General features: G+C 43.2%; 1 protein-coding gene across 1 annotated transcript in view; it reads right to left on the bottom strand.

Moving 5' to 3' along the window:
• Positions 1-7,749, bottom strand: part of LOC100305155 (cysteine-rich protein 1) — a 13,918-nt gene extending 6,169 nt beyond the window's left edge. The window contains 1 exon segment of the mRNA NM_001165059.2: positions 7,594-7,749. Within this exon segment, the coding sequence (NP_001158531.1) occupies positions 7,594-7,633 (40 nt within the window). The 5' untranslated portion in view covers positions 7,634-7,749.
• Positions 7,750-12,381: the final 4,632 nt, after the last annotated feature.

Genomic DNA, 12,381 nt, shown 5'->3' with positions numbered 1-12,381 from the left:
TCTGGCAACTGCTGTCAGATTATTGTTTCCAGTGTCTCAGTACAATCAGTCGGTCAGTCAGTCAGCCAGTCAGTCAGTAAGCCAGTCCAACAGTCTTCCAGTCAGCCAGTCAGTCAGTCAGCAATCAAATTCTACTGGGTTGGCAGGTAGCCTAGTGGTTAGAGCGTTGGACTTGTAACCACAAGGTTGCTAGATTGAATCCCTGAGCTGACAAGGTAAAACTCTGTTGTTCTGCCCCTGAACAAGGCAGTTAACCCACTGTTCCTAGGCCGTCATTGAAAATAAGAGTTTGTTCTTAAAACTGACTTGCCTAATTAAATAAAGGTTAAATTAAAAAAAATCTGTCAGTCAATCAGTGTCTCAGTGCAGTCAGTCAGTAAGCCAGTCAGTCTTCCAGTCAGTCAGTAAGCCAGTCAGTCAGTAAGCCAGTCAGTCTTCCAGTCAGTCAGTCCTACAGCATTCCAGCTGGCTCTATAGAGGCTGGGTGGAATGGAACCAGGTCCAAGGTTTGGCCTCCCTCTGGGCCACAGTATTCACCAGAGGTGTGGACTCGAGTCACATGACTTGGACTCGAGCCAGACTCGAGTCACAAATATGATGACTTGCAACTCGACTTTGACTTTAACACCAATGACTCGTGACTTGACTTGGACTTGAGCCTTATGACTCGACCTGACTTGATACCCTCCTCAAGCCCAAATATTAAAAATGATGCTATTAAAAAAAGTGTGCAGCATCAACTCTTCATTTAACGGATTACAGTTTGAATCGGACAGCAGCCAATCAAATTGTGCCAGCTGAGAAAAAGTTGTGCGTGGCAGTGCAGAGGAACATCGGCGGGTGAATTCAGATGGAGCCCTTGGAAAGATGATACACAAAATTGTTATTTTCGGATATAAAGGCGACGCTGTATCAACAAAAAACGGATTGCAACTTACAAAACATGCAGGAAGAAAATGACAGACGGAGGCGCAACAGTTTCCAACTTTGTTTGACATTTGAAGCTGCACAAAGAACGGTAAGTCGTGGCTAATAAACTAATTATTACTCTTGTTAAAAATATGAAATGGTATTACATCTGGTGAAGAGCACATTATGACTTGTTTACGACACAAAACTCAAAGTTCAGGACTTGAGACTTGACTTGATACTTGCCTGTCTTGACTTGGGACTTGACTTGGGACATTGAGTGCTAAGACTTGAGACTTACTTGTGACTTGTAAAACAATGACTTGGTCCCACCTCTGGTAATTGCTGTACTTCCACTAACAAGATGAGGAGACAGAGAAAGGATGTCCCTCTCCACTACCCTGGGACAGAATATAATGGTGCTGCTGTGTCTCAACTGCTCTAGGTTGACTTACAGTGTCAGAGGGTAACAGAGGCAACGTTGTTGGGTTACAGTAATTGACCTTATTCACACAGGGGTTTTCATTCCTACTCTGGAGCAATCATGGCCGACACGTGAATAAGGTCTATTGTGATTAATCGAACAACATTCCTTCACTTCTGTTGTCACCACTGGTTATGAATGGTCAGCTCATTCCTCAGGCACTCAGAGCTGTTGTCCATCTGTCTGTCTGTAGGTGTGTGTGTGAATGAGGTTTATATACAGACACAGATCCTTCAGTCCCCTTGATGTCAATGTCATGGTGTGTGTCTACTGTAATGGGGGTGTGTCTACTCTAATTGGGATGTGTCGACTGTTACTGGGGTGTGTTTACTGTAATTAGGGTGTGTTTACTGTAATTGGGGTGTGGTTACTGTAATGGGGGTGTGTCTACTGTAATTGGGGTGTGTCTAATGTGATTGGGGTGTGTCTACTGTAATGGGGGTGTGTTTACTGTAATTAGGGTGTGTTTACTGTAATTGGGGTGTGGTTACTGTAATGGGGATGTGTGTGAGTAAGACCAACTACCATGAATAACCCTTCTTACACCACTCCAACTACCCTGAGTAACACTTCTTACACCACTCCAACTACCCTGAATAACCCTTACACCACTCCAACTACCCTGAATAACCCTTCTTACACCACTCCAACTACCCTGAGTAACACTTCTTACACCACTCCAACTACCCTGAATAACCCTTCTTACACCACTCCAACTACCCTGAATAACCCTTCTTACACCACTCCAACTACCCTGAATAACCCGTCTTACACCACTCCAACTACCCTGAATAACCCTTCTTACACCACTCCAACTACCCTGAATAACCCTTCTTAAACCACTCCAACTACCCTGAATAACCCTTCTTACACCACTCCAACTACCCTGAGTAACACTTCTTACACCACTCCAACTACCCTGAATAACCCTTCTTACACCACTCCAACTACCCTGAATAAACCTTCTTACACCACTCCAACTACCATGAATAACCCTTCTTACACCACTCCAACTACCCTGTATAACACTTCTTACACCACTCCAACTACCCTGAATAACCCTTCTTACACCACTCCAACTACCCTGAATAAACCTTCTTACACCACTCCAACTACCATGAATAACCCTTCTTACACCACTCCAACTACCCTGAATAACCCTTCTTACACCACTCCAACTACCATGAATAAACCTTCTTACACCACTCCAACTACCCTGAATAACCCTTCTTACACCACTCCAACTACCCTGAGTAACACTTCTTACACCACTCCAACTACCCTGAATAACCCTTCTTACACCACTCCAACTACCCTGAATAACCCTTCTTACACCACTCCAACTACCATGAATAACCCTTCTTACACCACTCCAACTACCCTGAATAACCCTTCTTACACCACTCCAACTACCATGAATAAACCTTCTTACACCACTCCAACTACCCTGAATAACCCTTCTTACACCACTCCAACTACCATGAATAACCCTTCTTACACCACTCCAACTACCCTGAATAACCCTTCTTACACCACTCCAACTACCCTGAATAACCCTTCTTACACCACTCCAACTACCCTGAATAACCCTTCTTACACCACTCCAACTACCCTGAATAACCCTTCTTACACCACTCCAACTACCCTGAATAACCCGTCTTACACCACTCCAACTACCCTGAATAACCCTTCTTACACCACTCCAACTACCCTGAATAACCCTTCTTACACCACTCCAACTACCCTGAATAACCCTTCTTACACCACTCCAACTACCCTGAGTAACACTTCTTACACCACTCCAACTACCCTGAATAACCCTTCTTACACCACTCCAACTACCCTGAATAAACCTTCTTACACCACTCCAACTACCATGAATAACCCTTCTTACACCACTCCAACTACCCTGTATAACACTTCTTACACCACTCCAACTACCCTGAATAACCCTTCTTACACCACTCCAACTACCCTGAATAACCCTTCTTACACCACTCCAACTACCATGAATAACCCTTCTTACACCACTCCAACTACCCTGAATAACCCTTCTTACACCACTCCAACTACCATGAATAAACCTTCTTACACCACTCCAACTACCCTGAATAACCCTTCTTACACCACTCCAACTACCCTGAGTAACACTTCTTACACCACTCCAACTACCCTGAATAACCCTTCTTACACCACTCCAACTACCCTGAATAACCCTTCTTACACCACTCCAACTACCATGAATAACCCTTCTTACACCACTCCAACTACCCTGAATAACCCTTCTTACACCACTCCAACTACCATGAATAAACCTTCTTACACCACTCCAACTACCCTGAATAACCCTTCTTACACCACTCCAACTACCATGAATAACCCTTCTTACACCACTCCAACTACCCTGAATAACCCTTCTTACACCACTCCAACTACCCTGAATAACCCTTCTTACACCACTCCAACTACCCTGAATAACCCTTCTTACACCACTCCAACTACCATGAATAAACCTTCTTACACCACTCCAACTACCCTGAATAACCCTTCTTACACCACTCCAACTACCCTGAGTAACACTTCTTACACCACTCCAACTACCCTGAATAACCCTTCTTACACCACTCCAACTATCCTGAGTAACCCTGGATTGGCTCAGATCTGAATCTAAATGGTCCATGAAGATAATATATTGAGGGAACACGTAGACGGTTGGTGCCCTTCCTTGTCTCTGTCTATCTCTGTCTAGCTGTCTCTCTGTCGTTACAGGGAGGGGGGTACGTTTGATTGTTTCCCACTCTCCTCTCTCTGGAAACAGACAGTACTTTTCCTCCATCAGTCATTGACTTAATAAGTATCAGTAGAACGATTGCTTCCATCTCAGCCACCCCTGGGAGAGAGAGGCAGGGAGGTGAGAGCTCTGGAGAGTCGAGATGGGGTGAGTAGAGAAAGAGACAGGGAGCTGGGGGCTCTGTAGAGTCATGATGGAGTCAAGATGGGGTGGGTAGAGAGAGAGACAGGGAGCTGGGGGCTCTGTAGAGTCAAGATGGAGTCAAGATGGGGTGGGTAGAGAGAGAGACAGGGAGCTGGGGGCTCTGTAGAGTCATGATGGAGTCAAGATGGGGTGGGTAGAGAGAGAGACATGGGGATGGGGGAGCTATGAGGTGGGTAGAGAGAAGATCAACCAAGGCAAAATACAGTTTAGAAAGAGAGGAGATGGGGAGATAAATGATATGTATAGACAGGAAATAGGGCTCGTCAGGTAGGAAAACAGGTAGGAAAACAGGTAGGAAAACAGGCCTACAGTGGAACAGGTTGTGAAAAGCTTATTAGGTGAAGATGGAGTTGCTGCATAAGCATTCCCAAACTAGATAGGGTGTCAAATCAAATCAAAGTGTGCGCCGAATACAACAGGGAAATGCTTACTTACAGACTCTAATCAATAATGCAAAAAGGGTATTAGATGAACAATAGGTAAGTAAAGAAATAAAACAACAGTAAAAAGACAGGCTATATACAGTAGCGAGGCTATAAAAGTAGCGAGGCTACATACAGACAACGGTTAGTCAGGCTGATTGAGGTAGTATGTACATGTAGATATGGTTAAAGTGACTATGCATATATGATGAACAGAGTAGCAGTAGCGTCAGGTTGACTAGCGGTTACGATTGTCGGGCCATGAACCGAAAGGTTGCTGGTTCAAATCCCCAAGCCACCTAGGTGAAAAATGTGCCGATGTGCCCTTGAGCAAAGCATTTAATCCTAATTGATACTTTAAGTTGCTCTCGATGAGAGTGTCTACTATAATGTAAGATAGTATAGCTGCTCCCTTGAGCAAAGCATTTAATCCTAATTGATACTTTAAGTTGCTCTCGATGAGAGTGTCAACTATAATGTAAGATAGTATAGCTGCTCCCTTGAGCAATGACAGATACTTTCTGAAAACAACTATTTTATAGATGTATGAAAGAGAAAACTGATAACACCTTACAAGCCAAAACAACGAAGCTCAGCTTCAATGCCCTTTTGCCCTGAGACATTTTGTTCAAGAGTTGCAGAGAGACGCAGAACTGTTTTTTCATTTAAAAAAAACAAAAAGTTAATCTGCAGAAGGAAGGTGTGACTCCTCAGCCAGCAGGGTCACTTCCTCTGACTGACAGGCCAACCTTACTGTAGAGAGAGAGAGAGAGATGGGGGAGTTATGAGGTGGGTAGAGAGACTCTGTTCACAAACAGACCCCACAAACACAAACCAACCAAATCACGAGAAAACTAAATTTGGTGGAAACTGAGCTGCACTTCCTAACCTCCTGTCTAACTCTCTACTGGGTGAAATACCACCATGTGCCATCACAGAGCAAGATTTGTGACCTGTTGCCACAAGAAAAGAACGAACACCGTTGTAAATACAACCCATGTTTATTTATTTTCCCTTTTGTACTTTAACCATTTGCACATTGTTACAACACTGTATATAAACATAATATGACATTTGAAATATCTTCTGTGAGTTTAATGTTTACTGTACATTTTAATTGTTTATTTCACTTTTGTTTATTATCTCCTTCACTTGCTTTGGCAATGTTAACATATGTTTCCCATGACAATAAAGCACAATGAATTGAATTGAGAGAGGCAGAGAGAGAGAGGCAGAGGAAGAGAGGGGGGGGGGGGGTATGCTCCCCAGCCAGCAGAGTCAATTCATCTGACTGACAGGCCAACCTTACTGTAGAGAGAGAGAGACAGAGAGAGAAAGAGCCTTTGTGCTATGTATCATGGCTTTGTGTGTCTCCAGCGATGACAGACTGACTCTGTTAAGCTACTGAAGTGAAGGAAATGTGCTAAATGGATCAAGACACATAACATGGTCTGTCCGTCCAATCAGCTCCTCCCTCCATGAACCTCCAGACAGAGGGAGACCAAAGTTCTTGGGCTTCACCGGATAAAACAACCCATTACAGACTCTGGAAATGTGTCTTTCCTCTTCTTCTCATCTTTCATTTAAGTCGTCACTTAAAATAAGTACAAAAGCCATATTTTCCATGGGGAATATTAGTTTACAAGACAGAACCAGTGGTTGTAATGTGATGGCACTCATTTTCCTTCCTTAGCCTTGCTCATAATAATATAAGTTTACACCGTGCTCATCTGAGATGTCATCTCCCTCACAGTGTTGTGCTTGTCAGTACACTTCCTCACTATATCAGTTGTTGAGGGATAAGATGGTTGGGCTCCAAGTCAAACAGATGGTTACTCCCAACTTGAACATGTATGAATTTCCCATTTCAAACCTGATATATAACTAGTGATTTCCTGTTCCAATACAATCTGAGAGAGATATTGTGTTGGGATGTCTTAATGTCCGCTGTAGCCTTTTATAACTGTGTTATATTATCCCCTCTCCCTATGCTAAGTCACTGACTTAGCAGGACCTGCACTACCACAGCTTGTCTGTTGTCAAGATGTTATCCCTGTTATTTTATCCCCTCTCCCTATGCTAAGTCACTGACTTAGCAGGACCTGCACTACCACAGCTAGTCTGTTGTCAAGATGTTATCCCTGTTATTTTATCCCCTCTCCCTATGCTAAGTCAATGACTTAGCAGGACCTGCACTACCACAGCTAGTCTGTTGTCAAGATGTTATCCCTGTTATTTTATCCCCTCTCCCTATGCTAAGTCACTGACTTAGCAGGACCTGCACTACCACAGCTAGTCTGTTGTCAAGATGTTATCCCTGTTGGAAAATCTCCAGAGGTGAGGGGGAAAAGACTCCCATTAAATTCACTGCATCAGATGTTTGCAGAATTATGTCTTCCTCTTTGGGGAAGGGCAAATAAACATTGCAGTCAATAACCAATTAGTCAGCTAATATTACTAAAATTGTTACTAACTAGTTACTAAAAGTTTGCATGCCAAAAATATTCTGCAGTCACAGACGTGTTCATTCTATATATAATTCCTAACAGGAAATTGCTCAAGCGAAGCATTGCTCCTCTCTCACAATCTCTCAAGAGCTTTTTTTTTTTTTTACAGCTACAGACACGTTGGTTAACTAAACTGTATTGAACTGTCTGCAGGTTTAGTCAAATGTGAAATATGATACGATAACTCCAAGCAGGTATGTTGATTAAAATAAGTGCACCCCGGTTTAGCAAAAATAATGAATAATAATTTTGATCGACACAATAAAGATGTCTTACCGAAGTAAACTTCCTTTGTGCATTTTGGGCACTTCGGCATGGTGATGTGTTGGTCTCCGGGATAGAAAGAAGTATCCTAGTTGAATTAATGCTCACAGCAGTTATACAGCAGCAACAGCCCACCTGTCCGTTCTTAACCACGCCTCGTTGTGAAATGCAGATGTTTGCGCGCCTTAGTATTTATACCGCTCAGGAAATAGTTGGGCTCCGCGGAACTGAATAGAGGGTGAGGCTTTGACAGTGTGTGTGTGTGTGTGTGTGTGTGCGTGTGTGTGTGTGCGTGTGTGTGTGTGTGTGTGTGCGTGTGTGTGTGTGCGTGTGTGCGTGATATATAAATATATATATATAGAGAGAGAGGGAGAGAGAGAGAGAGAGAGAGAGAGGAGAGAGAGAGAGAGAGAGAGAGAAAGAGAGAGAGACAGAGAGAGAGAGAGAGAGAAAGAGAGAGAGAGAGAGAGGAGAGAGAGAGGAGAGAGAGAGAGAGAGAGAGAGAGAGAGAGAGAGAAAAAGAGAGAGAGAGAGAGAGAGAAAGAGAGAGAGACAGAGAGAGAGAGAGAGAGAGAGAGAGAGAGAGAGAGAGAGAGAGAGAGAGAGAGAGAGAGAAAGAGAGAGAGAGACAGAGAGAGAGAGAGAGAGAGAGCGAGGGCGCAAAATACGGAAATGATTGGAGTTGAGTCCGTGTGCATCTAAGATCTAAGTCAGGAAATCATGTCAGAAACGTTTATGTGCACTGGCCTATTCCTTCATGATAGTTATAGGTTTGATCCCTATAGCCTACATTCTAAATAATTGAATTGAATTAAAAAATATATGCATACAACTGTAATCGCTGCCAAAGGTATATATATATATCAGTTATTAAACCATGTTGAAACTTACAGAGCCTTCAGAAAGTATTCATACCCCTTGACTTATTCCACATTTTGTTGTGTTACAGCCTGAACTTAACATTTTTTAAATATATTTCCTCCTCACCCATTACACACAATACCCCATAATGACAAAGTGAAAACATGTTTTTAGAAATGTTTGCAAATTTATTGAAATTGAAATACAGAAATATCTAATTTACTTAAGTATTCACACAGTGATTACAGTTGTATGTATATATTTTCTCTCTCTTTCTCTCTCTCTCTCTCTCTCTCTCTCTCTCTCTCTCTCTCTCTCTCTTTGGCAGCGATTACAGTTGTATGTATATATTTTCTCTCTCTTTCTCTCTCTCTCTCTCTCTCTCTCTCTCTCTCTCTTTGGCAGCGATTACAGTTGCGAGTCTTTCTGGGTAAGTCTCTAAGAACTTTGCGCGCCTGGATTGTACAATATTTGCCCATTATTATTTTCAAAATTCTTCTAGCTCTGCTAAATTGTTTGTTGACCATTGCTAGAGAACCATTTTTAAATCTTATTTCAAGGATATTGCCCTGTGTAGATTTCACCTTGTGTTTTGGGTTATTGTCCTGCTGAATGGTGAATTAATCTCCCAGTGTCTGGTGGAAAGCAGACTGAACCAGGTTTTGCCTGTGCTTAGCTACATTTATTTTTTATCCTGAAAAACTCCCACTTCCTTAACGATTACAAGTATACCCATAACATGACGCCGCAAGCACTGTGCTTGAAAATTTGGAGAGTGGTACTCAGTGATGTGTTGGATTTTCCCCAAAGATAACACTTTGTATTTAGGACAAAAAGTACATTTATTTTGTCACATTTTATGCAGTATTGCTTTAATGCCTTGTTGCAAACAGGATGCGTGTTTTGTAATATATTTTTTTCTGTATAGGCTTCCTTCTTTTCACTCTGTCATTTAGGTTAGTGTTGTGGAATAACTACAATGTTGTTGATCACTCATCAGTTTTCTCCTGTCACAGTCATTAAACTCTGTAACTGTTTTAAAGTCACCATTGGACTCATGGTGAAATCCCTGTGCGGTTTCCTTCCTCTCTGGCAACTGAATGATTCCTGTAACTTTGTAGAGACTGGGTATAGTATATTGATACACCATCCAAGGTGTAATTAATAACTTCACCATGCTCAAAGGGATATTCAATTTCTGCTTTTTAAAATGTTTACCCATCTACTAATAGGTGCCCTTCTTAGCGAGGCATTGGAAAACCTCACTGGTCTTTGTGGTTGAATCTGTGTTTGAAATTCACTGCTCGACTGAGGGATCTTACAGATAATTGTATGTGTGGGGTACAGAGATAAAGTAGTCATTAAAAATGCATGTTAAACACTGTTATGGCACACTGAGTGAGTCTATGCAACTTATTATTTGACTTGTTAAGCACATTTTTACTCCAGAATTTCTATCAGCATGTTAAATGTGCAACCAGAGGAAAAATAACTCTGGACCACCTATACTCCACACACAGAGAACAATACAAAGCTCTCCTTCACCCTCCATTTGGCAAATCTGACCATAATTATATCCTCCTGATTCCTGCTTAGAAGCAAAAATGAAAGCAGGAAGCACCAGTGACTAAATCAATAAAAAAGTGGTCAGATGAAGCAGATGCTAAGCTACAGGACTGTTTTGTTAGCACAGACTGGAATATGTTCCGGGATTACTCCGATGGTATTGAGGAGTACACCACATCAGTCACTGGCTTCATCAATAAGTGCATCAAAGATGTCATCCCAACATTGACCATACTACGTACATACCCCAACCAGAAGCCATGGATTACAGGCAGCATCCGCACTGAGCTAAAGGCTAGAGCTTCCGCTTTCAAGGAGCGGGACTCTAACCCGGAAGCTTATAAGAAATCCCGCTATGCCCTCTGACGAACCATCAAACAGGCAAAGCGTCAATACAGGGCTAAGATTGAATTGTACTATACCAGCTCTGACGCTCGTCGGATGTGGCAGGGCTTGCAAACCATTACAGACTACAAAGGGAAGCACAGCCGAGAGTTGCCCAGTGACACGAGCCTTCCAGATGAAACCTAATCTATGCTCGCTTTGAGGCAAATAACACTGAAACATGCATGAGAGCACCAGCTATCCGCAGCCGATGTGAGTAAGACCTTTAAACATGTCTCTAGCCATGAAGTGCTTTGAAAGGCTGGTCATGGCTCACATCAACACTATCATCCCAGAAACCCTAGACCCACTCCAATTTGCGTACCACCCCAACAGATCCACAGATGATGCAGTCTCACCTGGACAAAAGGAACACCTATGTGAGAATGCTATTCATTGATTACAGCTCAAAATTCAACACCATAGTGCCCTCGAAGCTCACCAATAAGCTAAGGACCCTGGGACTAAACACCTCCCTCTGCAACTGGATCCTGGACTTCCTGACGGGCCGCCCCCAGGTTGTAAGTGTAGGTAACAACACATCTGCTACACTGATCCTCAACACTGGGGCCCCTCAGGGGTGCGTGCTCAGTCCCCTACTGTACTCCCTGTTCACTTCTGACTGCACGGCCAGGCACGACTCCCACACCATCATTAAATTTGCCGATGACACAACGGTGATAGGCTATAGGGAGGAGGTCAGAGACCTGGCCATGTGGTGCCAGAACAACATCCTCTCCCTCAATGTGATCAAGACAAAGGAGATGATTGTGGAAGACAGGAAAAGAGGACTGAGCACGCCCCCATTCTCATCGACGGGGCTGTAGTGGAGCAGGTTGAGAACTTCAAGTTCCTTGGTGTCCACATCATCAACAAACTAAAATGGTCCAAGCACACCAAGACAGTCGTGAAGAGGGCACATCACCAACAAACTAACATTGTCCAAGCACACCAAGACAGTCGTGAAGAGGGCACATCATCAACAAACTAAAATGGTCCAAGCACACCAAGACAGTCGTGAAGAGGGCACGACAAAGCCTACTCTCCCTCAGGAGACTGAAAAGATTTGGCATGGGTCCTGAGATCCTCAAAAGGTTCTACAGCTGCACCAGTGAGAGCCTGGTATGCTGCTCGGCCTCCGAGCCACTACAGAGGTCCTGGAAAGGTCCTGGAGCGCCAAGTCTAGGACCAAGAGACTTCTAAACAGCTTCCACCCCCAAGCCATAAGACTCCTGAACATCTGGTCAAATGGCCACCCAGACTATTTATAGCCATTTATGGCCACCCCCCTCTTTATACCACTGCTACTCTCTGTTGTCATCTATGCATAGTCACTTTAATAACTCTACCTACATGTACATACTTCCTCAACTAACCGGTCCCCCTGTCACGTTCTGACCTTTATTTCCTTTGTTTTGTCTTTATTTAGTATGGTCAGGGCGTGAGTTGGGGTGGGCAGTCTATGTTTGTTTTTCTATGTTGGTTTTTGTGTTCAGCCTAGTATGGTTCTCAATCAGAGGCAGGTGTCGTTAGTTGTCTCTGATTGAGAACCATACTTAGGTAGCCTGGGTTTCACTGTTGGTTTGTGGGTGTTTGTTTCCGTGTGAGTGTTTGTCGCCACACGGTACTGTTTCGGTTTTCATTTTCATCACATCGTTTATTGTTTTGTATTTCAGTGTTCAGTTCGTTTTTAATAAATCGTCATGAACACTTACCACGCTGCATCTTGGTCCAATCCTTAATCTGCCGGTACACCCCCCCCCCCCCCCCCCCGCACATTGACTCTGTACTGGTACCCTGTATATAGTCTCACTATTATTATTTTACTGCTGCTCTTTAACTACTTGTTACTTTTATCTTTTTTTCTTATCCGTATTTTTTGTAAAACTGCATTGTTGGTTAGGGGCTCGTATGTAAGCATTTCACTGTAAGGTCTACAACACCTGTTGTATTAAGCATTTCACTGTAAGGTCTACAACACCTGTTGTA

The sequence above is a fragment of the Oncorhynchus mykiss genome, chromosome 25 (genome assembly GCF_057628025.1).
Source record: "Oncorhynchus mykiss isolate SJ-2025 chromosome 25, ASM5762802v1, whole genome shotgun sequence".
NCBI classification, from domain to species: Eukaryota; Metazoa; Chordata; class Actinopteri; order Salmoniformes; family Salmonidae; genus Oncorhynchus; species Oncorhynchus mykiss.
This window is presented reverse-complemented; position numbering and strand designations above follow the sequence as displayed.